At 36.0% G+C, this 26,151-nt stretch overlaps 3 protein-coding genes across 3 annotated transcripts; all 3 read right to left on the bottom strand.

Moving 5' to 3' along the window:
• Positions 1-139: 139 nt before the first annotated feature.
• LOC131395722 (olfactory receptor 5L1-like) lies at positions 140-1,090 on the bottom strand. The gene has a single exon (XM_058527561.1). The coding sequence runs from the start codon at positions 1,088-1,090 to the stop codon at positions 140-142; it is 951 nt and encodes a 316-aa protein (XP_058383544.1).
• An 11,282-nt stretch (positions 1,091-12,372) lies between these two features.
• Positions 12,373-13,326, bottom strand: LOC131395399 (olfactory receptor 5D18-like). Its single transcript, XM_058527289.1, has one exon. It carries the CDS (start codon positions 13,324-13,326, stop codon positions 12,373-12,375), a length of 954 nt encoding a protein of 317 aa, XP_058383272.1.
• An 8,154-nt stretch (positions 13,327-21,480) lies between these two features.
• On the bottom strand, positions 21,481-22,419 carry LOC131395398 (olfactory receptor 5D14-like). The gene has a single exon (XM_058527288.1). The coding sequence runs from the start codon at positions 22,417-22,419 to the stop codon at positions 21,481-21,483; it is 939 nt and encodes a 312-aa protein (XP_058383271.1).
• Between the last annotated feature and the right edge of the window lie 3,732 nt (positions 22,420-26,151).

Raw genomic sequence — 26,151 nt, 5'->3', positions numbered from 1 at the left:
CTTAACAAGATAGGCAATGGAAAACAAAAAAGCATGCATTGTCTCCTAGCTCAAAAAATACTTCTCTATTTTGCTTTTCATTCACATCCACCCAGAACAAGCCCCTCTTTAAATGTCTCTAATGAAACCTTGAGTCTATCTAAGAAAACAGCTTTTCAAAAGGCAATTTGGATCCCAACACTTTCTTGAGAGCTTCTTTCACGTCCTTGTTCCTCAGGCTATAGATCAGGGGGTTCAGCATGGGAATCACTACAGTGTAGAACACCGAGGCGACTTTGTCAGTATCCCTATTGTTGCTTAAACTGGGTCTGCAATAAATGGAAAGTATTGTTCCCTGCAAGACAACAATGGCTGTGAGGTGGGAGGCACAGGTAGAAAAGGCTTTGTGCCTTCCCTCTGCAGAGTGCATCCTCAGGATGGTGATGAGAATAAGCAAGTAGGAGGTGAGGATGATCATGATGGTAACAATCTCATTGAAAGTGGCCACAATGAACACCATGAGTTCATTAATAGAGATGTCATAACAAGCAAGAGTAAAGAGAGGGGGCAAATCACAAAAGAAGTGGTTGACTACATTTGACCTATAGGACCGGATATCAAGAGCCAAACACAAGTGAACCAGAGAACACCCAGTTCCACAGAGGTAGCAGCCAGAAACAAGCACCATACAAAGTTTCCGGGACATGGAGACCATGTACAGCAGTGGGCTGCAGATGGCCAAGAAGCGGTCATAAGCCATCACAGCCAGCAGGAAGACCTCAGTGACTGCACATGTGCAAAACAAGTAGAATTGCACCATGCATCCCAGGAAGGAGATGGCTTTTTCCTTGTTTAAGATGTTGGACAGCATCTTTGGCACGATGACTGTGGAATAGCAGAAATCCACAAAGGACAAGTGGCTGAGGAAAAAGTACATGGGGGTGTGAAGTCGAGAGCTGACCTGAATCAGTGCAATCATGCCCAGGTTGCCCAAAACTGTGACTCCATAGATGAAAAGGAACAGAAGAGAGAGAAAGACTCTCAGCTCAGGGACATCTGATAAACCAAGAAGAATGAACTCTGTCACAAGGGTACAGTTCTCCTCCCCCATTTCCACCATTATCAGGATGGGAAATCAAATGATAAATTTTGTATTTCTTCTGAAAAGAGAACAAGAGAGAAAACAACACATTAATATTGACTTTGGAAAAATATAACATTGATATCAAACACAGTGTATTTAAAACGCAGTTGTCAAATAATTCAAAATGTTCAATGTCTCAATGCATCCCACTGATCAAAATTAAGCATCAGCAGAAACTCATACGATTCCCAAGTGTTATCTACCACACTAAATTGGGTTGATGAATTAAATTAGGTGTTTTGTTGGAATTTGAAATAGATTCAATGATTTTAAGCCTCATGGAGGTAAACTCTGCTCCCTGAAAAGTGTAGTAAGTTCTGTTCAAGTAGGGTAACAGCTATTATGATCCTCTATAGTGTACACTATTATTTTTTTAGTTCAGTTTATGAGTTGCATAAATTTGCAGCAGGTGAGGAGGTCCTGTACAACTCCCTTGTTGGGGACTGTGACCAATTTTTTTGAGATTAGTGGCTCCATATATCCAAAGTCTTAACCCTGACAACAGTAAAAGCTATATGATATTTTTTATGAGAAATTTTATTTTTAATAACCTATTATAATAAATATTTAATTACACTGATAAAATTGTGAAAAAGTATGTCCTAAGCCACATTAAAGCATTGTTTATATGAATGATGGGAAAATTAATTGTCAAAAATAGAGCAATTTTTAAACTATGGTGCATCAGATCTAGGGTAGAAAATGATCACGCTATTTGAAATTATATTTTAGAGATGGTTAATTTTAAAAAAAAAGGATACTGAATAGTACACTTGATGTATACATGTGGATGTAAATGAAGATGCACATGTAGAGGTATGAACACATATGATAGAGACATCATGTATTATCACTTTGATTTGGCTACAACCTTATAGAGATAAATCCTTTATTCACATTAAAAAGGAGATAAGTGAAACTTTCCCAAATTCTTTCAAATTGTTGGTTGGGGGAAGTGGTCACGTTGTATATTCCATATAAGTGGGATGTACCACTCAGCCCTGTCTAGGGCAAAGGCAAATGGAAAGTGAGGAATTTTAATCTCTGCCTTCTTTCCTAGACAGCAGGAGGGATGTACCCATGCCTTCATATACACACGTACAATGAAACTGAGTGAAGAGATTCTGGACTGGAAACATAATCTGATGTTTTCTCCGTATCCTGAACTAATTTTAAAGAAGTAGAAATATCACTTTCCTTTAGTTACTTACCTGAAGCAAAACACTGAGTTATTTGACCACTTCAGAGTTAAAGCAGAAAAATCAACTTGAGAAATTTTCTTCCTGATGTTCTAGGCTGATAATAAGAAACTAGTTTATGGTAAACCCAGAAGAATTCACCTCATGTACTGAGCAGAGATAGTTCACATGTCCTGACTCCCCATGACCAGCTCAGAGGCATTAATTCAACTCTCAGAGTTAGGGTGACAATGAGTGAGCTCATTGTCATAAATTCTAGATTCCATGGCAGAAATTAGTGTGGAAAGAGGTAGAAAGAGAAGGAGAGAGACACACACACTTATCATTTTGTTTACTCTGTATTTCATACACATCAATGTTTGATGTTACAGAGGAAATTGTTCTAATTTCACCATCAACAGCTTCTCAATACTAAAAGACAAAAGCATTTTAACTAGTAAATGCACAGGAATATGCGTTCTGTTAAAACATTCTCTAATTAGAAGCCAGGTGAGGTAGACATATCTTTCAAATAATTGTTTGCTGGGAAAATATATTCATTTTCATTTTCAAGTAACCAGGGACTAGTCCTAGCTAACATACCCGAGAAAGACATTTCCTCCCTGGTGCTGAAGACATTAGAATGTGTACAGTAACAGTGAGGGATTTATACTGTCATTTAAGCTCTTGGGGAATGGTCCTCAAGTTCCAAGTCAGTTATTAATGTCTATAGTATAAAAATAAGCTAAAATTAAATGAATACTACATGTGATATAAGACACAGATAATACTCCCTGTGGAATATCATCAGGAATTTTTTTGAATACCCCAATTTGTGAAATAATTGTTTAAAACCAAACATGCCTTCTTCCAGATGTCATAGTGCGTTATAATACTGCATCTTGGTGTCATATGTGAGAGTCCCATCTCATATTGCCATTCTGAAACATCATGAATGTTTCTTATGAATTCTCTCTTTCTTTAATATTACAAAATCCCCTAAATTCTTTCAAGTCACAGTGACTAAAGCCACACCAGAATTCCTTCAAACACTAGGAAGAAAATAAACATACTGGTCAGAAAACTATATGATAGATTATACTTATTAGACACTTGTTATGTGTTACAACCTATTCTAAATATTATACAAGTATTAACTTATTTAATTTTCATGATAACAAGCCAAGAGAAGAATTCTGCTTTTACTCTTATCTTACAAAGGAAATGATGGCAGCACAGACACTGAGTTGTAACTTGGACAAAGTCACAATAAATTGCAGGAAAAGGCCCCACGCTGCTCTCTAGTTTTTCCTACTTAAATGACTGAATAGGGAAAAGAACAGACCCAGAACCAGCTCTTAGGCTGTATTTTCCTAATGCGTGTCTAATGCTGGAAGCCATCAAATGGGATCATTTCAATGATCTGTTCTGGGTGTGTTCTTCTTCTGACTTTATAACATCAGTCTAGGCCGCCGTGTTCTCCTTGTCTCTGTGTATCATTGGGTGCACACAAAGACTTTTCAAGGAAAAGTAGTTTCAAGTAAATCAATGTTTATATTCTCAACCACCATACAATATGTTCCTAAAATTGATGTGCCAGAGACCGCATCCAAGGCTGAGCTTCTCCATTCCCACATCATCTCTCACAATTAACAAAAGAAAAGAAAAGCTCCCACCAACTCATATTTGGTGTATTAACCCCATGAGTAGAAACCTGTTGGTCAAAAAAAGGAATAACTTGGAATATTGCTGTTCTTAAGACTGTCTTTGATTTTTTTATTCCTCAAACAAGGCACCTTAAACTCATAGCATGTCTTTCTACCTCTTTCCGTCTCATAATATTCCTTTCAGATTACATCTTCTTTGCTGAGACGTCTATTCAAATATTTTGCCTATTTTAATAATTGCATTTGACTTTCTATACGGTCATGTGTCACTTAACAATGGGGGTAAGTTCTGAGAGATGTGTCATTAGGTGATTTTGTCATTGTGCAAACACTATAGAGCGCACTTACACAAACCTAGATGGTATAGCCTACTACACACCTAGGCTATATGGTACTAACCTTATGGGACCACCTCTGTGTAAGGAGTCCATCATTGACCGAAACGTCCTTATGTGGTGCATGACTGTACTCTAGTTGTAAGTCTTCTTTGTATATTATTGGTATAAAAATTTCATCAGATATATAATTGGTACTTTTTTTTTTTTAACTTTAGACCTATGATCCATTTTGAGTTATTAATGTTTGTGTTTGGTGTGAAGTTTAGGTTTTAGTTCATCTTTTTTACATACAAATAGTCAACTACTTTTCACCATTTACTGACAAGATTGTCCTTTCCCAATAAGTAGCCCTGGTAACTTTGTCAAAAATCGATCAAGCATTAATGTGTTTATTTTGGATCATCAATTCTATTATATTGATATATTTGTCTACCTTACGCCAGTACCAACTACCATGTTTTGTAATTTTCAGTATTAAGGACTGTTCTTCTTTCATTAAATTTATTTCTAAGTATTTTTTATGTCATCATGAATCACATTGTTTTCTTAATTGCATGTTCAGATATTATTTTGCTACTATATAGAACTAAAATTGTTTTTGTATATTGATTTTGTACCTTGTGACTGTGACAAACTCAACTACTCCAGTGGTTTTTGTGTGGGTTATGTAGAATGGTTAGGATTTTCTACTTAAAAGATCATATGGTCTGTGAATAAAATGAGTTTTACTTCAAATCCAGAGGACTGACTGATTTATTAATCTATCTATCATCTATCTATCTTTCTATCTATCTTTCTCTCTCTCTCTCTCTCTCTCTATCTATCCATCGTCAGTACTGAGAGTGGACATGTGCATTGTTTTTTACTTTAGGGATAAATCGCTCACTCCCTAACCATTAAGTGTGATGCTAGAAGCAAGTTTGGTAGGTTGAAGTAATTTTCTCTATTTCTACTTTTTTGAGAATTTTTATCTTAAATGGATGTTGGATTGTGTTAAATACTTTTCTGCATTTATTGAGGTGGCCAAATGGTCTTTGTCTTTTATTTTCTATAAATGATGTGTTACATTAATTACTTTTCATATGTTAAACCCACCTTGCATTCTGGGATAGATCTCACTTAGGCATAATTTATTATCATTTTATATGTATTATTGGATTTATTTTGTTAATACTTTTGCTGAGAATTTTGTATCTACAACCGTGAGAGATATTGTGTTGTTTTTTCTTTCCTTGTGTTTCCTTTTTGACTTTGTTATCAGGGTAATGCTGGCTTAATAACATGAGTTGGAAAGAGGATCTCCTCTTCTATTTTTGACATGAGTTAATCAAGACTTGGTATGGGGCCGGCCCTGTGGCTTAGTGGTTAAGTGTGTGCGCTCTGCTGCTGGCGGCCTGGGTTCGGATCCCAGGCGCGCACCCAACGCACCGCTTCTCCGGCCATGCTGAGGCTGCGCCCCACGTACAGCAACTAGAAGGATGTGCAGCTGTGACATACAACTATCTACTGGGGCTTTGGGGAAAAAAATAAATAAATAAATAAATAAAATTAAAATAAAAAAAGGCTTGGTATAATGTTTACATAGATGTTTAGTAAAATTAACCAATGAAGCTATCTGTGTCTAGATATTGGTAGGAAAAGAGAATCCTTTAAGTAAAAATCCAGTTTATGTACTTGTTTTATGTCTCTTCAGATTTTCTATTTCTTCTTTTGTCAGTTTTGTTAATTTTGTCTTTTTAGGATTTTGTCCATATCATCTAAGTTGACTAATGTTCACATATGTTGTTTATAATATTCACTTTAGTCATTTTAATTTCTTCAAGGTCAATATCTCTCCTGATTATGTTAATTTATATTGTGTCTTTTTTTCTTAGTGATTCTAGATAAAATTTTTGTCAATTTGATTTTTCAAAATTCAAACTCTTTGTTTTTCTCTATTGTTTTTCATCTTTCTATTATTCGTGTATGCTCCAGTCTTTATTATATCCTTCCTTTTATTTTTTGATCTTTTCAGTTCATCATTCTTTTTTCTAGTTTCTAAATGTGGAAGCTAAGGTTCTAGTTTTGAGACATTTCTTCTTTTCTAATATTGGTATTTAAAGCCCTAAATTTCCCTCTAAGCACTTTAGAAACATATTTTTAAATTTTATAGATTGTGTTTCTGTTTTTACTCTATTAAAAATTTTCTATAACTTCTCCTGTGCTTTCTTCTTTGGCCTTTGGTTTATTTATAAGTGTGCTGTTTAATTTTGACAATTTTTTCTATATCCTGGATACAAATCCTTTATGAGACGTGTACTTGGAAAGAGTTTCTTCCATTATGTGTCTAGTCTTTTCATTCTTTCAATAGTGGCTGTTGAACAGCAAAGTATTTAATTTTGATGACATCTCACATCATTTTTCTTTTATTGATCATGATTTGGAATTCGTATGTAAGAAATATTTGCCCAATGTGAAATTACAAAGAATTTTTCTTATATTTTCTTCTGGAAGTTTTATAAATGTGATATTATTTAGTTCTATGCTCATTTGAGTTAATTATTTTATATGGTGTGATTTATGAATTGAAGTTCATTTTTTGCATACAGATATTTAAATGATCTAGCATCTTTTATTAAAGAAACTATCTTTTCTCCATTTTACAAATTTATGTACCTTTGTGGAAAATAATTTGATCATTTAGGTGTGTGTGTGTGTTTGGATCCTCTATTCTGTTCCATTGATCTAAATGTTTATATTTTTAATACCACATTGTCTTAGTTATTTTAGCTTTATAGTGAGTATTGAAATCAGGTAATGAAAATCTTCCAATGATTTTGTAACTTTCTACATTGTCTTTTCTAGTTCCTATAGTATACAATTTAGAATCAGCTTGTCAATTAAGGTAAAAATCCTGTTGAGATTTTGTTTTGTTCTATTTTTGTTCTTGTTTTGTTTTACTTTGATTTATATTAATATATCCATGCATGAGATATTTTTTATTTTTTATATTTAACTCAATACGTCTTTATAATTAAGAAGATTTCTTTGCATAGAGCAGAGATTTATTTTGTTATATGTCCAATATGACAATCTCCATTTTTAATTTGGATGTCCAGACTATTTATAGTTAATGTAATTACTCATATGGCTGAATTAAATCTACCATCTTTATACCTTGTCTCTATCTGTTTAATGTGTCCCTTATTACTTTCCCTTTTTTGTCTTCTATTGAAAGAATTTTTCTATGATTCTATTTATTTTTTCTCCTCTATTGATTTATTATTTTACTTTTTTAAAAACTATAATGGTTTTCTAAGAGTTTACCATAAATTTTTTAAATAAATCATAGGTCTTCTACGAATCATAAAACAGTAAATTTCTAAGTCCTCTCTTATCCTTCACGTTATTGTTATATATTTTACTTTTACAGACTATAAATGCCATTTCATTGCTATTTTTTCCTTCAGACAGTCTGTCTTTTAGAACAACTAACAATATGCAACAAAATACATTTATTCATTAAGGAATTACCAGTGTGATTGCTTTGTGTAGCTTTGATTTTCTGTCTGGTGGTATTTTCCTTCTCCCTGAATAACTTATTTTAATATTTCTGGTAGTACATGCCTACATGTAATACATTCTCTCAGTTTTTGTTACTCCCAAAAAAGTTGTTTTTTCTTTCCCTTTTGAAAGATATTTTCATTTGTATATCATTCTGGAGTGACTGATTTTTTGTTGTTTCCCTTTTAACATTTTCCATTTTCTGTACATTTTTTCTGATTTTCACATTTTTTTGAAAAGAAATCTGCTGTAATGCTCATCTTTTTTTCCTTTAGACTAGTTTTTCTAAAGTAGATTTGGGTTTGTCCCCAATTCTGCCCTCCTCCCTCCAACAAACACACAGGGGACACTTGACCATGCCTGGAATATCTCTGATTATCACAACTACAAGGGAGTACTGCTGGCATCTAGTGTGTGGAGGCCCTGGACACTGCTAAACAGCCTACAATGCACAGGGCGGTGCCCCACAACACAAATTATCCAGTGAAAAATGTCAGTATTCCTGAGGTTGAAAAGCTCTGCTCAATATGTAATGGTTCTTGCAATCAACATTTTCTCTTTTACTTTCTTTTCTTCTGTGGGGTGTGTGTGTGTGTGTTCTCTTTCTGCTTTGTGTTATCTGAGCTTCTTGGATCTGGGTTTGGTGTCCTTTGTTAATTTAAGAAATTTCTTAGCCATTGTCTCCTCACATATTCCCTTGGCCCTTACCTTCTTCTCTTTTACATCTGAGTTTCAAATTATAGTTACTTTTACTATTTGATATTGTTACCCAGCTCTTAAATGTTTATTTTCTTCACTCTTTGTGTGTGTGTGTGTGTAATTTTGGGTGTTTTCTATTGATCTATCTTTAATTTCACTAATTCTGTCCTCATCTATGTTGAAGCTATAGTTGTACCCTTTAAAATATCCTTTATCTCTATTTTTTAAAATGTTTTTCTAGCATTTTTATTTGATTCAGTTTTATAGTTTCCATGACTTCACTGAAACCCCCCGTCTATTCATTCGTGTTGTCTACCTTTTCAATAGAGCCCATAGGAACTCTATTTATTTTAGGTTGCCTGTCTGCTGTTTCTAATGTCTAGGTTACATCTGAACTTAATTCTGTTAATATCTTATCTTTTTTACAGTGGGTTGCTTTCTTCTGCTTATTTGTGTTGCCATGTAATTTTTGCTTAAGAACGTACATCACTTGTAGGACAACAGAGACTGAAGTAAATGGTACTTTTGCCGGGAAATTAACTCACTTTTTTTGCTTAACATTAAGTGTTGGAGTTGAGCTGGGCTTCAGTGTTGTTAACACTGTGGCCCCCTCAGTGCACCACGAGCTTCAAACTACTCTGGTGTTACCGTACATGTAGGATGAGAGTTGGCTTATAATATATTTTCAATGTATAATCCACTTTAAACTTTAAGTCTTCCCTTTGCACATGTACCCAGAGAGGCTCTCTCTCCTCATTCTTCCGCCTCCTCTAACAATAAATGGAATGCTGTCACTGGTAACTCTAGGTTTGTGTTAGTTGCTGGCCTAGTGACCCCAGCTAACCAGTGGGTTCCAAAAATGTTTAAAATTTGCAGAATATCTAGCTTTTTGTGCTGCAATGTTGGGAGCAAATCTCTTTCTAGCTTGCTACCTCCAATACTTAAACCAGAAGACTAATAATATAGGCTTAAGAAAGATTTAACTAAGTGAAATTATAACACATTTTTAAAAATTGCCATTTAATAAATCATACCAAAGCCTTTTTTATAAACTTCTAAGAAAGTAAGAAAGTGAATTTCTCCAATAACTGCACATCAGCTTCATTTTAAAACTAGATTACCAGATGCACCTTAAATGAGAAACGAAATGCATATAATTATATTTAGTAAATTACTCAAATAACCATTAATGATAAGGGCTCATGAGGTTTTTGACTTAATATGTCCGCGATGTTAAAAAGTACTGAGTGATATTCCTACTACAAAAAAATCACTGTTGTGTTCCCATCCTTCTTTTCATAATACAACCAAATTTAAGTATGCTGAAATCTGTATTATTCCAGCAACAGAAATATTCATCCATGGATAGTTTTACCAATTGAAATAAAAAATAAAAATAAAATCATCTCAATCAATATCAAGATGCATTTCTAATGACATTATATAGTTTATCTTTGAAAATTTTACAAAAATGTGTAACATTTAAGTTATTGAATAGAAGTAAGGTAATGATCATTATAATGATAATTCAGTGTAGATAAAAATCACTTAAAACTTTATTAACAAAGGAAATAGGTCAATTTACATGTGTTTTTGTTGCAAAATAATATACTAGCATAATTTTTAAGGGATATTATTCTGGAGAGTAAGTGATTTTAAATATAAGTTCAGGGATAAAAGAAATGGTATGAAATCTGATGCTTTCTATATTTCAAATTAATTATTATGAACATAAGATAACCTTGGTGTGCACTGGATATTAGATTTTTATTTTTCAATTAAATTTATGTTGAGTTATTTTTGAAGTCGATTGAAAATTCTAACATCTGTATAGATTTTTAAAAATTGATTTCTTTAAGAAGCACCTGAGTTAATGAAGATTGAATCACACTAACAAAAATCATGTTCTACAGCAGCTGTAGAAGTTACCAAAGATAATGCGAAGTCTAAAGTTAGAAAATGAAAGAGTATGAAATTTTACATCAGTGTTTAATGAAAAGTCTTAAGGCCTGTAGGATTGAAGTCTCCAATTGTTGTCTTGAGTATGTCACCCATTAATTTTAAAACAATGATCAGAGCACTTAAACAATATGTATCTCCATTTCCTCAGAAAAACAAGTAAAGGGGTTTTGTCTCTGACTTCACAAAAATTTAGTCATCCTTTGCCAAGATAGAACAGAAACATAGATTTATTCTCTGAGAATGGATTATTCATCACTGATTCCAATCAAGACCAATATAACTTTTCTGCTACTTATACATGATTGTTCTATTTCAGTTGAATATCAAGTAAATGACAATGTGTAGAAGGAGACAGTTTATTTGTGAATATATAAAACAATGTTGGTTGCCATTACATATCCAAATATTAACCAGAAAAAAAGGTGATATTAATTTATCATTTTAAGTTTAAAACCATATAATCATTTCAAATGACTTCATTAAGCCAATATCAAATTGTTGCCCAGTTTTCATTTTACCTTCACAAAAACACCTAGAATTTGTTTTCTCAATATTTTATTGACTAAACTTGGAAGTTCATTCAGACACAAAGAGTATAATAGGGAAAACATGTATAAATAATTCGAGCAAAACTCATGATAGAAGAGATAAAATAAAAGATCAATATGATGTTATAAATTTTCCAAGTTAGAAACTTGTGTCTGCGAGGGCATCTTATAATAGGCATTACAGTTGTTAGAGGAAAAATCAATCCTCCCTCATATACACAGTAATCTAAGGTTGATTTTTTCTTTGTTTAGATATAATTAAATATAAGGGTTAATTTAAAGCAACATTAAAGTCTAAGGAAAGCACCTTGTTCTCAATACTTGCAACGAATCTGTTCAATTATTTGATGAAGACTGCCTAGAGAGTCCCAAGGAAGAAAATAGATGTATACCCTTGGTCAAGCTACCATATGAATTAATAATATATTTACACTGACTGGTCAGTGACAGAAAGGAAGCATAAAGCATAGAACATGAATATATTTTATTTTTTTTTGCTCTCACTATTTCAAGAAACAAGCTAATATTCCTAAAATTCTTGTAAATCCTTTCATCCCACACACTGGAACTCTTTCCTAAGATAATTTAGAATAATTGCTAAAATTTATGCAAGTTTTCATTCCTTTGAGTATCTAACAAGATACTTTGTATGCATATGGCATAAAATAGTAGCTCAAAATATGTTTTGAGTCATTGACTTAATTATATGTACTTGCCTCTTGAACATTGTTCATGCTCTCTACTCCTGAATAAAACTACTGTCTTTCTCTTTTATTTGTCTTAAAAACTTACCCTTCAGGGCCAAGTAAAAGAAGCCTGCAGTTATGAAGCACTGAGAGCTACAAATGATTTGCACTATCTCTCCCCACCAACCCTATTGTGATATTTACTAACAACGCTGAATTGTGAGGTTCTGGAAAGTGAAACTATATCTTTTCCTGTCATCTATTTCACTAAATATAAAATATAAAATTTTTTTTTAGCACCTACAACCTATCAGTTTTCAGAGAAGGAAGGGGAACAGAAGTAACATTTACTGCACATATGCAATATACCAGATATATTGTCTACATTTTCTTTTGTTCCACACACCACTTTTTGAACTAAATCATATTATATCATTTTTGTAAATAAAGATGGAGTCAAGATAATTGATCTTCTCTGGTTTATACAATCAGAGCCAGATATAGTCTCTCTAACCTAAATTTCATGTTCTTTCTTTTTGAAAATCTAAAGTGATTTTTGAAAATGAACTCTTGATACACAGTTTATTCAAAAATCAGAAAGGTGTTCTGCTAAAACTGAAGCAAACGTTTACCAATGCATGCATTCAATATGAAAATTTGTTTTCATTATTTTGCTGACTGTATCCTTGACATCCTTATTTCTCAGACTGTAGATCAGAGGATTCAACATGGGGATCACTACTGCGTAAAACACAGAGGCCACCTTGACTGTGTGCCTGGAGTTTTTGGAGTTGGGAACACAGTAGAGGAAGAGGATGGTGCCGTGGAAGATGGTGATGGCAGTCAGGTGGGAGGCACAGGTGGAGAAGGCTTTGCGGCGCCCACTGGCTGAACGCATCTTGAGGATGGTGACAATGATAAATACATAAGACATGAGAATGATGAGTAGTGTGCTGACCACATTAAAGGTGGCAGAAATGAAAAGGAGCAACTGATTGACATAAGTATCAGAGCAAGAGAGGGACAGCAATGAGGAGAATTCACAGAAGAAATGATTAATTGTGTTGAAACCCTGAAATGATAATTTGATAGCAGAGCATGTGAGTATCAAGGAACAAGCTACTCCCCATGCATAAGATCCACCCATTAGCATGGCACAGAGTTTCTGGGACATGGCAACTGTGTAGAGCAGAGGGTTACGAATGGCCACAAAGCGGTCATAGGCCATCACAGCTAATAAAAAGAATTCAGTCACTGCAAAGGTACAAAAGAAAAAGAATTGTACTACACATCCTGAAAGTGAAATGGTTCTGTCTTCCGCAACTAGGTTCACCAGGGTCTTAGGAGTAACGCTGGAGGAAAGGCAGAAATCCACAAATGAGAGGTGGCTGAGAAAAACGTACATAGGGGTGTGCAGTTTGGGGTTAATTCTGATTATTACAATCATCCCAATATTCCCTACAACAGTGACACTGTAGATGGCCAGAAAAATCAAGAAGAGGGGGATTTGCAGTTCTGGGAAATCTGAGAAGCCCAAGAGAGTGAACGTGGCCGCAGTTTTATTTCTCTCTGACCGTAACATGGTTGCTGTTTCTTAGAATCTGAATCAGTCCTGGAAGCAAAAATATTAAGGAGAGTGAGGATGTAAGAAGATGGTTAACTACCCCTCCCCAAGACAGGAAGATGAAGCAAAATATCTCTTTCAGAATTTCTCTATGTATTTTTAATGCAAGATATACTAAATATCTAAAATTTTAAAACATAACTATTTAAAATTTTTCTTTAAGTTAATACAATTATTGAATTACTATTTTAGTTCTCAGTAGTAATTTTTAATATTTGCAAATAAGAATATGAAATCTAGGGATTTATGGTTATTTTAAATCCAGTCCTCCCATAACACTTTCAGCTCTCCTTGAACATTGTAAGTTCACAAAAGATAAGCCTAGCATAACACGATGACTGATTATGTCAGCCCTATAATCAGTAATAAAATGTGAAATTTCTAAACAAATTAATTTTTGCATTACACGTTCACACTGTGACATTAAGAATGAACACCCCTCATGCTTTACATTTGTGCCTTTGCTGTTAATTCCATATAGCAAATTAACCTTCGTTTTTTTTCTCTGACTCAGTAAAATTAATCTTAATTAATTTTTTTCAGAGAGTATGCTCCTCAGCTCAGGAAGTCCCAAATGTCAATCCTTCCTCATTGCATGAGGAATAATAAAATTGGAACAGATGATAAAGATAATCTAGTCTACTTCCTTATTCTAAAGGTGACAAAACAGAAGCTGGAGAATCTTGGCTTTTGCAATGACATGCAAATAAGGACCAATCTACACATCTGTGACTAGATCCCAGAGCCCCAGACTCCCAGCCCTGGATCCACTTTTTTACACCAGACTCTACTCCACGCTCTACTCTAGACACTAACGTATTTCCTTTATTAAATCATCATACCTTTAATTGACAAATTAGAGACTCTAAAACTATGGGAAATAGGCCAATGACAGTGTATATGCCACAGAGCTATACCAGAAAGCAGCATCAAGATGAAATGAGAATGGGATTTAGGTAAATTTTCTCTCCCAGGAATTAACTAACCATAGTGAAGACTCTGACTTAGAAACTTCCCTTTCCTAGGTCTTTCTCTCTCTTTTTCTTTTTCTACTCTCCTTTCAAGACATATAGAATATTCATTCTGTCCTCTATTCCCTGAGAGGGAGAGGGATTGGAAATTGGAGGTAGTACTGCACTATAAAGACATTTCCTGAGAAAATAGTAATGCAAAAGAATTATATTTCTCAAAATGGTGGCCAGCACGTCTAAGATCTTATCATCCTAGAAAACTCTTTTTCTATCCTTTCTGGTAAGATTATCTCTGATCTCACAACACAAGAAATACATTTCAGATGGCTCATCAATAAAAATCAGATCATATGCAAAACTCAGACACACAAGGGCCCAATCTGTTCCTATACCCATAAATTTGAGTTTTAAAGACAACATCAAAAGACAATCCATCACAAAGCCAGACATTCTAATTATCAGACCTTTTTCTTATACAATATTTAATTTAGCCAGGGTATTCAATAATTCTTTTTTTTTTTTGGTGGGGGAGGAAGATCAGCCCTGAGCTAACATCCATGCCAATCCGCCTCTTTTTGCTGAGGAAGACTGGCCCTGAGGTAAAATCCTGGTGAACTTCCTCCACTTTATGTGGGATGCCATCACAGCATGGCTTGACAGGTGGTGCATCGGTGCACGCCAAGGGATCCGAACCGGGGGCCGCCAGCAGAGGAATGCATGCACTTAACCGCTATGCCACGGGGCCAGCCCTAAGAATTCATTTTAAACTAATATTATATTTAACATAATGGCTCTTGTGTCCCAAATGCTGTATAGAAAATATAACAGCTGAAATCTTCTTTCTTATAATTCGTTTCCCCATTTTGTTGTAATTTTTGCTCTCAGGATCCTGTTTTATACTCTTGTTTCCTGCTTTATACTCTTAATTAAAGCTGGTCCTGTTTAATTGTTTTTCACTTTAGAGTCTATTCAATCTCTGCTTCTTTCATTTTATTCAAATATTTGTCTATTCTACCTTGATTCCACTTCCAAAAATTTATAGAATCAGGACAATGCACATTCCCTCAAATTCTCAGAGCTCTTCTCTCCCCACACACACACCGGTACCTGCTGTTCACGGGCTGTTAGTGAGGAGCTCAGCTGAGCCAGGCCGTCTAACACACAGCTCTGTAGAATAAGTACCTGTTCTCTTTCTTGTACGTTCAGATATGTAACTTTGGTGGTGCCTAAATATTTCTCCAGAACTGTCTAGATCTAAATCTCATGGTCTAGATCTCACATTGTTTTCTACATACCCCACATTGAAATTAATATCAATCTGTCTCTAGAATCTTAAAACCTGCTGATGGCAAAGGGAGGACATCTCCTGGTTGGGAGTTATGCATGTGTTCTTACAGACATAGTCAGTACCTTTGGGACACGAACCCTAGAAACCACCTATTGCCCCATTCTCTTGAGGGTATTAAATAAGCAATTAAAATTAATCATCTTTCTCTGATGTAATTCTTGTGTACTAGGAAACCTGGAGCAGCGTGAGGGGCATTTCAGATAAAAATTTATAAAGTCACTCCCTCCAACTCCTTGAGTACTCCCATACCTTCCTACAATTATCAGAACCATGTAACTATAAAAGTCATCATTATCAAGTATTAATTGAGTGACTACTATATGCCAAGCATAACCCTTTTCCTCCACACCATCCACTCTCACCATATTGGAGAAGTGTGAAGATCCATCTTTTAGGTCATCGTGATCCTTGAGACTTAAAGCAGAAATATTTAAAAAGTTAAATATAAGTTGGGAAAATTATCTAGTCCCTTTTAAGTCTCTGAGCTATTCTACTACTCTCTCTCTAGCTAGTCTTACCTCTTTGCTTTTGTTCCTTGCTTTTTGTTTCTCAAAAAATGTAGCACATTCCTTCCTTATGGTCTTTTCTACCAGTTTTTTTCTCTACCCTGAAATACTTTCCCTTGAGTTTTTGCTCAAACGCACCTTTTCAATAAAACCTTCCATGAACACACTATTATACTGTAAAGGCTACTTCACTACCCAATTTAGTGTTTAAAGTACTTGACGTCATTCAAATATAGTTTTAATCCTTGTTTATTGCATTTCTTATATATCGTTTGTTTCTTCCTCCTAGAATAAAAGTTCCAGAAAAGCATAGAATGTATTCACTGATATGTTCTAAGCTCCTAGATCAGTGACTAGCATAAAGTGTAGCAAGAATCCTTATTGAATGATAAATATGAGCTTCCAAGGAACTGGGAATAGAGCCAAACTTACCAGAACTATGAGGAATTTCAGTTCAGAGAGAAGACACTTCACAAAGAACAATAAGATACTTTAGAAGTGATTACTGAAACTAGGCAGTCAAAATAAAACAAAACAAAAACAAATGTCCACTCTGCTGAATTTTCTATCTCTAGGCAGAAATCAGGGAAAGAAGGTTGAGTACATAATGAGGATACATAATTACTCATTCATTCATTCAATAAATAGTTATTACATGTTTACTCTGAGCTATGTGTTATCTTAGGTACTGGGGAAAAGGGGAAAGAATGTCCCTTTGTCAATAAATTTATATTTAATGGGGAATGCAAAAAACCAAATAAATATGTAATCATTTTCCAGTAATTATAAATGCAAAAAATATATAATCGAAGGTGTCATTTTAAATAGGGAGGTCAGAGAAGACCATAATGAGATGGTATTTGATCATGGACCATTATGAAGTGAGAAGCCAAATTGTGCAAATAACCAGGAGAAGAGTGTTGAGTTTGAGGTAAAGGGAACAGCAAACACAACTGATTTTGAAATAAATAGTCAGCTTTTTTTATGCATCTAAATGATTCTACAGTTTGTGGTGATGTTCTGTGCTTTCTAAATCTCTTTTGCAAAAATGTAACTTGGATATTTCAGGCAGATACTATTTATGACACAAAGAAAAAGAAGGAAGCCTATCTGGGTATATCTATGGGTGGTCATTTAAAGCTGTGTTCATGCCACTATGTTGGTATTTTTTAGAACAATAAGAAAATATGGGAAGACATTAGTTGAGTGTTTTTGCAGTACATTTTCATTAAGAAATTATCATTAAGTAATTTCAGGTCTGCAGAAATAATCTGGGATGATAAAACTGAAATTGGTTTGTCAATGTAATTTTAAAACTTTAATTCTTTTGAAGCTATTCAAGGAAACAAAAAGTACTTCAGCCAATTCTACAAGCCTCAAAACAAGGGACTACAAGAACTGCTCACTACACTGATTTTTTCCTTTCCCAAATATATTGTTGGCCGAAAGTGCTGTGTGCAGCCTGGAAAGCAAGACTGTGTGTGGTGTTCTTTGTCCTGACGGGTCAAGACATTTTAGGGACAGTGAGTCCCTGACTTCCAATCCTATAAATTTGAGTCCTTTAAAATATAATTATATTTATAGGATATTATATTTCTCTATCAATCCACTTGCTTACAGAACTAAGTCATTAATAGGAGTTTATAAAAAATGTAACCATCGATAAAATAAACATTTGAATAAACACTCATGCCGAAATTCCACCTAAGAAAAACAGTAACATATTCTTATATAATTTAATACCAAACCCATGTTTAAATTTCCCAAGTTGTCTCAAAGATATATTTTTACAGTTAGTTTGAATGAAGAATCAAATTTGGTTGTTATAACTAAATTTTTTTATTATGTAACAATTCCGTGTATTATGTAACATTATGTTCTGTGTAGTATGTAACAGTTCCGTGTGTGTGTGTGTGTGTGTGTGTGTACATGTATGTGTGTTCAGGTGATTTTTTGGAAAAATTGGAGCATTTGTAGAATGCTGCCTGTTCTGTATTTGGCTTATTGCTTTATTTGTCATAACGACTTGTTCCCGCACCAATTCTTTTAACCTGATACTCACATCGGGAAGCTTTACTAGCTCAGGCTCTCTCTTCCGTTTCTTTCGGGCGAGAGCTCTTCGTGGGTGGGCTGACTCCTGCCCGTCACGGCAGGTTGTGCTCACGTGCTGACTGGCCGTCCGGCGTGTAGCGCTGCTTAGGCTGGTCCGTGGATGCAGGGGGCGTCAGCTGGGTTGCTTCCTTTTAACATTTCCCACCAGCTTTCCACTCAATGACTTTAATAGCTACTGAGTCATCGCCTGGATCCAGGTTTTTATTAGGAGTTTTAAAATTGTGATTTTCTAATTCCATCCCTATTCTGCTTTTATTTGTTCTGAATTTCCCCTCGTAAACTATTAGGTAACCCTGAAATACAAATCTTAAAGGAAAGAGAATAACTATTTAACTCTTTTTTTTTTACCAATTTTCAGAGTAATGACTTGATACCCCCAGCAACTATTAATAGTAACCAGTGATGTATTATTTTTCTTTTTTAGTATCTAGATTTAAATTTTTAGATGTAAGTATATTTGATGCTTTTAAATGAATTGCCGTCAATATTCATTTTTATGTTGATCATAAGCCAGTGGGAGCCATTTCAAATTGCGTCCTGAGTCTCTTTGAAATGATCCAGCTAGCTGTTCATAGCATTCTTGCTTTCTGGGAATTAAGTTGCTCAAGGCCCATTACATTTTCTACCTCAGACTTCAAAACAGCTATTCCTCCAAAAAACTCTGGTCTGCTAGAGAGCAAAGATTTCCTTTCAGAGAAAATTTTGAGAATAGGGATGTTCATTGCTATTCCGTTATCATTATGAATGGTACTATTTTTAAGAGAGAAAAATTGTTTCAAAATAAATTTCTATTTCAAATTAAGATGAAAAGTTTTTTACTTACCTTCTGTTACTTTAGAGCTGTAACTCTTCTTTTATGCTTACAACTTGAGTTTCATTGACATTTCAATAATTACTATCTGTTTTATACTAAAATAAACATTGCATAACGAGGATGTACACTAAAAATTCTGTGCTTCAAGTCCTTCATCGAAAATGTTTTACTTTATGAGCATGTGTCCAACATTATAGATTCATTTGTTTTTATTTGTTTTCAAATTAGAGATGTTTTTGTTTACTTTTGGACATAAATATGTCTATTATACTATGTAAAATATAAAATATTCCCCTAAAGCAGAGCGATATTATAATGTACATTCCTAAAAGTTGTCTTTCGTCTCTTCCTATCTTTACTAGTGTTTGCTTCACCTTTCCGTCTTCCCTCAACAGTTTATGGTGCTATACAACATTCCTGCATCTTGTCTTTACTCACTTAAGAAAATTTTCTGGAGGCCACTCCGTAGCAATACACAGAAACCTTCCTCTTTCCATTTGCACAGCTGTGTACTTCTTTATCGTGACCCGTAGTTTAATAAACCACCTTCATACTGGATTTTATCCAGTCTGTTCTTATTATAAATAATGTTTGGAATATGTTATTTATACATATTTTTGCCACTCTATCTCTGGGGTAGATTCCTAGAACTGAGAATGCTTTGAAAGAGGATAAATGCGTATGTAAATTTGCTCGTACTTCAAATCACATGTAACGTGTTACCTTCCTGCCCTCAATGTATCAAAATGTCCGTTTCCCTGCAGCTTCACTGAAGGACATATCATTATACTTTTGGATTTCTGCCGCTCTGAAAGGTGAGAAAGTACAGCTCAAGGCAGTTTTCATTTGTATTCCTATTATTATGAGTTAGACTGAACAACTCTTCACGTATTTAAGGGCTATTTGTCTTCTTTTGTATAGAACGTTAATTATATCCTGTGTATATTTTTATAGAGGGTATTCATGTTCTCCTCCACTATGTGTAACATAAGTAGTGACTTTTCCTCAGCTTTTCATTTGTCGTTTAAATTAATTAATTAATTAATTTTTTTTTTTTATGAGGAAGATCAGCCCTGAGCTAACATCCCTGCCAATCCTCCTCTTTTTGCTGAGGGAGACCGCCCCTGAGCTAACATCTATTGCCAATCCTCCACCATTATCTCCCCCCCTTATCTCCCCAAAGCCCCAGTAGATAGTTGTATGTCATAGTTGCACATCCTGCTAGTTGCTGTATGTGGGGCACCGCCTCAGCATGGCTGGACAAGGGGTGCATCAGTGCACACCCGGGATCCGAACCCAGGCCGCCAGTAGTGGAGCACACACACTTAACCGCTAAGCCACAGGGCCAATCCCTAATTTCCTATCTGTTATTTTGCCAGGAAGCTTTGTGTATTCATATAATCTAAGTTTTAAATTTGTTTTGAATTACATCTCTTCCTTATTTCACACACCAAAAGAGCGTGTGTGAAATAAAGAGATGTAATTTTATCTTCCTTCTCAAATGGTTATCTATTCATTCCAAATGACACTGTTTTAATAATAAGGACATTAAGTTTATTCAAATTCTATAGGGTTAGCCTTCCTACTATAATTTGCTTTAATTTTTAGGATGTTTGTTACCAGATGTTCGTACTTGTTTTGGCATTCATATAAACATTAGAACGGAAATGTTGTAACATTATTCCTCAATATTCCCAGATAAAATGTATATTCCATTTATCCTGGTCCTAAAACATAGGAACTAGACTAGGTAATGCTTGTAGAGATTTCCAGACCTGATAATACTGGGAATGCAGCCTTTTGAGTAATAATATCCAAAGATAATCTAGGAATATTGCAACGACTCCGGAGATTATCCTTTCTGAAGGACAAAACTAATTCCTGTGACCTTTCAGACTAATAGCCTCAGAGGAACTATAGTGAAAAAGCACTAGATTTAGAGTCAACAAGGTTGAGTTCCTCTCTTAAATTAGCCATTTCTGTCAATTCGAGGCTAGTTTCTTGAACCTCTGTGTCATCATCTAGATGTAACTGTCATTGCCCAATGTACTTCTCAGCATAAGCTGACTGTTAGAAAGCAGAAGACTGTGCTTTCATAGAATTCACAGAACCCAAGGAATGGAGGTGTCAGAAAAGGATCATTCCCCCTTTTATCACACAGCATGTCCATCCATATCTCCCAACAAAGACACTATGCTTCAGTGATATACAACACAAATAACTTCAAGGGATTTCAGTTTACCAATTCACAATATACTAACATCACAGTCACCAAAAAAATCTCATGCAAATATATGCTCTAGGTTTTAGAAAGCTCTGTTCCCATTATTCCTAGGATTAAAAACATCCTTGGAGATTGGTTCAGGGAAATGGGCCTTTTGTGTCCATTAATTTCTGGAAGACATCCTTCACATCTTTATTCCTCAGGCTGTAGATCAGAGGATTCAACATGGGGTTGACCACTGTGTAAAATACAGAGGCCACTTTGACGGTTTGCCAAGAGTTTTTGGAGTTGGGCACACAGTAGAGGGAAAGGATAGTCCCATGGAAGATGGTGATGGCGGTCAGGTGGGAAGCACAGGTGGAGAAGGCTTTGCGATGCCCGCTGGCAGAACGGATGTTTAAGACAGTCACAAAAATCAATATGTATGAAGCAAGGATGATGAGTAGTGTACTCACCTCATTGAAGGTGGCAAAACCAAAGAGCAGCAGGTGGGGGATGTGTATGTCAGAGCTCGAGACAGCAATGAGAGCAGTGTATTCACAGAAAAAGTGGTTGATTATGTTATGCCCAGAAAAGTCTAGCTGGAGAGCATAGCAAAGGAGTACCAAGGGGCCAAACATACCCCAGAGATACGACCCAGCCACCAGCAGGGCACAGAGCCTCTGTGACATGGCCACCGTATAAAGCAGAGGATTACAGATGGCCACAAAGCGGTCATAGGCCATCACTGCCAGCAAGAAGGACTCGGTCACCACAGCAGTGCAGAACAGGAAGTACTGCAGCATGCAGCTAGAGTAGAAGATGCTTTTATCAGCCACGACCAAGTTCTCAAGCAGTTTGGGAGTAATGATGGAGGAGTAACAAAAATCAACAAAAGAAAGGTGACTAAGGAAAAAGTACATGGGAGTGTGAAACTTTGGGTTAACCTTGATGATTATTATCATCCCAAGATTTCCTACCACAGTGATAACATACATGATCAGAAACAGCATGAAGAGAGGAATCTGAAGCTCTGGGTAATCTGTGAAACCCAAGAGGACAAAGGTTGTCTCCACACTCAGATTTCTTACAACCATCTCCACATTGCCTTTAAAGGGAGAGGGTGGGGGAGGAGAGTTGTTTCTGCAAAAGAGAAGATTTACGGAGGTGAGTGACAAACATGCCATGACTTTCTATGGTAGACAAAAGAAAATGAGAAGAGTTATTGGTGTTAATTTTGTCCATGTAGAACGAGCCTCATGGAGATAACTGCTATGGATACAGCAAACCAAGCTGAGTCTCTGAAACATCTTTGCATTTCCATTGCAATTTGTGTTTCCATAAGAAATACTTATCATATTTTAGTGTGTACGTCCACACATTAGCTAGTATCATAACATGCACATAACTGATAGGAAATGTTTGCACATAAATGCTTAAAATAGTGATGGAGTTTGTGAAAAATGTGAAATGTTTGCCTCAGAACAACACATATTGCTACTCTATTTTACCTGTACACAAAAATCAACTAACATCTTCAAGAGAATATGCTTTTATTCCAAGAATAAAGTAAAATAAAGAGAAATCTAGGAAAAGAATATATCAGTCCAATTTAAGCACCTTTTTTCGGTAAAGGCTACATCTCGCATTGAATAGCTGAGCTGCTGAGGGTTGAGGAGGAAAATAGCTTCTTTTGACCTCTGAGTGTAGTGTGCACTTTACTAGGGTTTATAGTCTAAGGGTTAACTTCTGTTACAGCCTAGACATTATATAGATATCTCTTAAGAGTCTCAAGATTTATCAGGTAAGAATTCTCTCAGAACTAATTCTCATTCTTGTGAAAGCTTATATACCAATTTAAGATGCACATAAAGAGATATGGATAAATATTCATTTCCAGGGGAAAAGTTTATTCTGTTCTTCATCAAATGACTGTCAATAGACATGAAGCCAAATATTTCCGTGAGTATTAACTTTTTTCTTTAATATTATTGGACTCAGAATTGGATAGTATACACAGTGACTTAACATAAAAAGAAAAATAAAAGTAGACCCAAGTTACTATATCATGAAAATAATGTAATATTTTAACTGTTTCATGAAAACTTGAATAAACTTACCTGCTCCAGAGAAACAGGCCACCATCCTCCTGTTTCTCTGTGAGCTGAGTATAACTGGGGCCCGAGGCTCTTACATTCCACTCTTTAGCCCTGGGGACTCAGACTCTGGAGAATCACTAGCAAGTTATTCCTCTCAAGAATCAAAACAAGTCATCAAGGCAAATGCCAGGTCCCTTGTACCACTTTTAATGGCTGGAATTTCCTTGAAACTACACAGAAAAGTTGCATCTTGAAATTGACTACCAGGCCTTGTTTGCACATAATTAAAATGCCCTCTGGAATTAACAATACTAAAATAAAACCAAAGTAAGGCAGTGTTTCTCAAGTCCTGCCTCATCTGTAACAAAATTCAGTGGGCCTCTTGACTTTGAGGGCAGTATATACCAACTTTAGGCAAGTTATTCCAAACATTTACGAAGTTTCCCGAAGAGTTCTCCATTTTGAACGGATTTCAAAACAAGAGAAAACTCTAACAAGTCCAGTCTGCCATGCCAGCTGCTGTGCTAGTTGGGTCACATGACCCAGCATATATGATTGTCCTTGAAGAGTATTTGCAGATAAGGGTTGTTCAGAAATTTGGATAAGCGCCTAGAGTGGATTACAGATCAGACCTTTAGGATTTTAAAGCAAAGCAATAGCTTCCTCTGCAGATAACTCTTCACCATTTGAGAAACAGCTTCTGACTTTTTAATGGGCCCTAATAGAGACTGAATGATTGACAACAGGCTACTAAGTTACTAAGCAACCTACACTTCCCATCATGCCCTGGCTGTTCTCTATCTCACCAATCCAGAACATTAGGCATGCACAGCAGTCAACAGCACTCCTGTTCCTGAGCAAGTGGTCCAGATGCTTGGTCCATACTCTTGTTGCATTGCTTTCACTTTCACAGCCTGAACTTGTAGCCTCATAAGGTTTCCCTATGACAACATGAATATGGAAGAAAGCATTGGGGCCTTATCTTCAGATGATTCTGCATGATATGCTGGCACCACACAAAAGTGGACATTTGCACCACTGCAATCCTGCCTTGGGGTGTTCCTGAAAGACAGTGGTAGAGGAAAATTCATCTAGTATTCAGAAATTCAAAAAGTGTGCCTGGAACATTGGAATAGGCTTTTTGTTTCATTTTGTTTTGTTTTTATTATTTTTGTGTGTGTGTGGAAGATCAGCCCTGAGCTAACATCCATGCTAATCCTCCTCTTTTTGCTGAGGAAGACCGGCTCTGAGCTAACATCTATTGCCAATCCTCCTCCTTTTTTTTTTATCCCCCAAAGCCCCAGTAGATAGTTGTATGTCATAGTTGCACATCCTTCTAGTTGATGTATGTGGGACGTGGCCTCAGCATGGCCAGAGAAGCAGTGCGTCAGTGCGCACCCGGGATCCCGAACCCGGGCCGCCAGTAGCAGAGCGCACGCACTTAACCGCTAAGCCACGTGGCCGGCCCTGGAATAGGCTTTTTAAAACTCAGTTAGGGAAAAGCTTGTTGACAATACTTTAGAAGGATGGAATAATTGCCTCAAGAATCTGTTATATGCTCTAAATCTGGAACTAGTGTTCATTACTGTTTCTCCAATAGTTTATGAGACCCAGAATTTTTGGGTCTGGGGGGGGGAGATAGGGATGGATCTGTCCCCTGTTATCATTAATGATCCACCAGCTAAATCGCTGCTTCGCATAAATGAAACTATGAGCTCTAGTGGTTTGGAGGAGTGATGCTTCCACTATGGAACACAGTGATGGATCTGTTAAGCTGGAATTATGACATGTTTGACGACACAAATGTAGTAGGAATGATGTTAAGTAGATTCTGCAGTAGAGGCACCAAGACGCCTTACAGCTTCTCCTTCTGTCTCTTCAAACACTGTTCTGAGATCAGCACATAAGGAAGCCAGAGTAACCTACCAGCGGATGAGAGACTCTGTGGGAGAATACTGAGGCACCCCAGCCAATAGCCAGCACCCGCTCACCTGACCAAAGAGTGACATCATTTTGGAAGTTTTAGCCCCAGCGGAGCTCCCAAAAGATTGCGGCCACGTGATGAGCCCAGGTGAGACTGGCGGAAGAATCGTGCACTCAGCCCACAGAATGGTGAGAAATAACAAATTGTTTTCAGCCACTAAGTTCTGGGGTGGTTTTTCCTCAGCAAAAGGCAAATGAAATATGCTCCAAGCTACACTTTCAACTTTAAAGCACCGAGAGAATGAATTGAAAAAAAATGGACATTTGCCTGTTTATTTTGGTGAGGAAGTTTGGCCCTGAGTGAACATCTGTTGCCAATCTTCCTCTTTCTGCTTGAGGAAGATTGGCCTTGAGCTAGCATCTGTGCCAGTCTTCCTCTATTTTGTATGTAGATTGCCACCACAGCATGGCTGATGAGTGGTGTAGGTCCGTGTCTGGGATCCAAACCTGCAAACTGGGGCTGCTGAAGTGGAGTGCGACAAACTTGACCACTACACCACGGGGCCAGCCCCCAAACTTGCCAATCTTCTTTAGAACATTACATCACAGATTGGACTAAAGACTCTTTCATAAGCTTCTGCCATCTCAGTGCCTTCTCTCCTTACCTGCTTATAACCTTCATCTTTAATTTGGTGATTTTCATACCCATGATATTATTTATTGTTTGTCAATATCCCTAACCAATATATAGTATTCACTGCACTTTTGAACTGTGTAAACAATATTGAACAATATTTCTGAGATTTA

This window comes from Diceros bicornis, chromosome 31, assembly GCF_020826845.1.
Source record: "Diceros bicornis minor isolate mBicDic1 chromosome 31, mDicBic1.mat.cur, whole genome shotgun sequence".
In the NCBI taxonomy this organism is placed as follows: domain Eukaryota; kingdom Metazoa; phylum Chordata; class Mammalia; order Perissodactyla; family Rhinocerotidae; genus Diceros; species Diceros bicornis.
The sequence above is the reverse complement of the archived record's forward strand: the minus strand, read 5'-3'. Positions and strand labels throughout refer to the sequence as shown.

Excerpts from the sequence above, each read along its gene's own strand:
- LOC131395722 (XM_058527561.1), bottom strand. The coding sequence starts at position 1,090 with ATGGGGGAGGAGAACTGTACCCTTGTGACAGAGTTCATTCTTCTTGGT.
- LOC131395399 (XM_058527289.1), bottom strand. The coding sequence starts at position 13,326 with ATGTTACGGTCAGAGAGAAATAAAACTGCGGCCACGTTCACTCTCTTG.
- LOC131395398 (XM_058527288.1), bottom strand. The coding sequence starts at position 22,419 with ATGGTTGTAAGAAATCTGAGTGTGGAGACAACCTTTGTCCTCTTGGGT.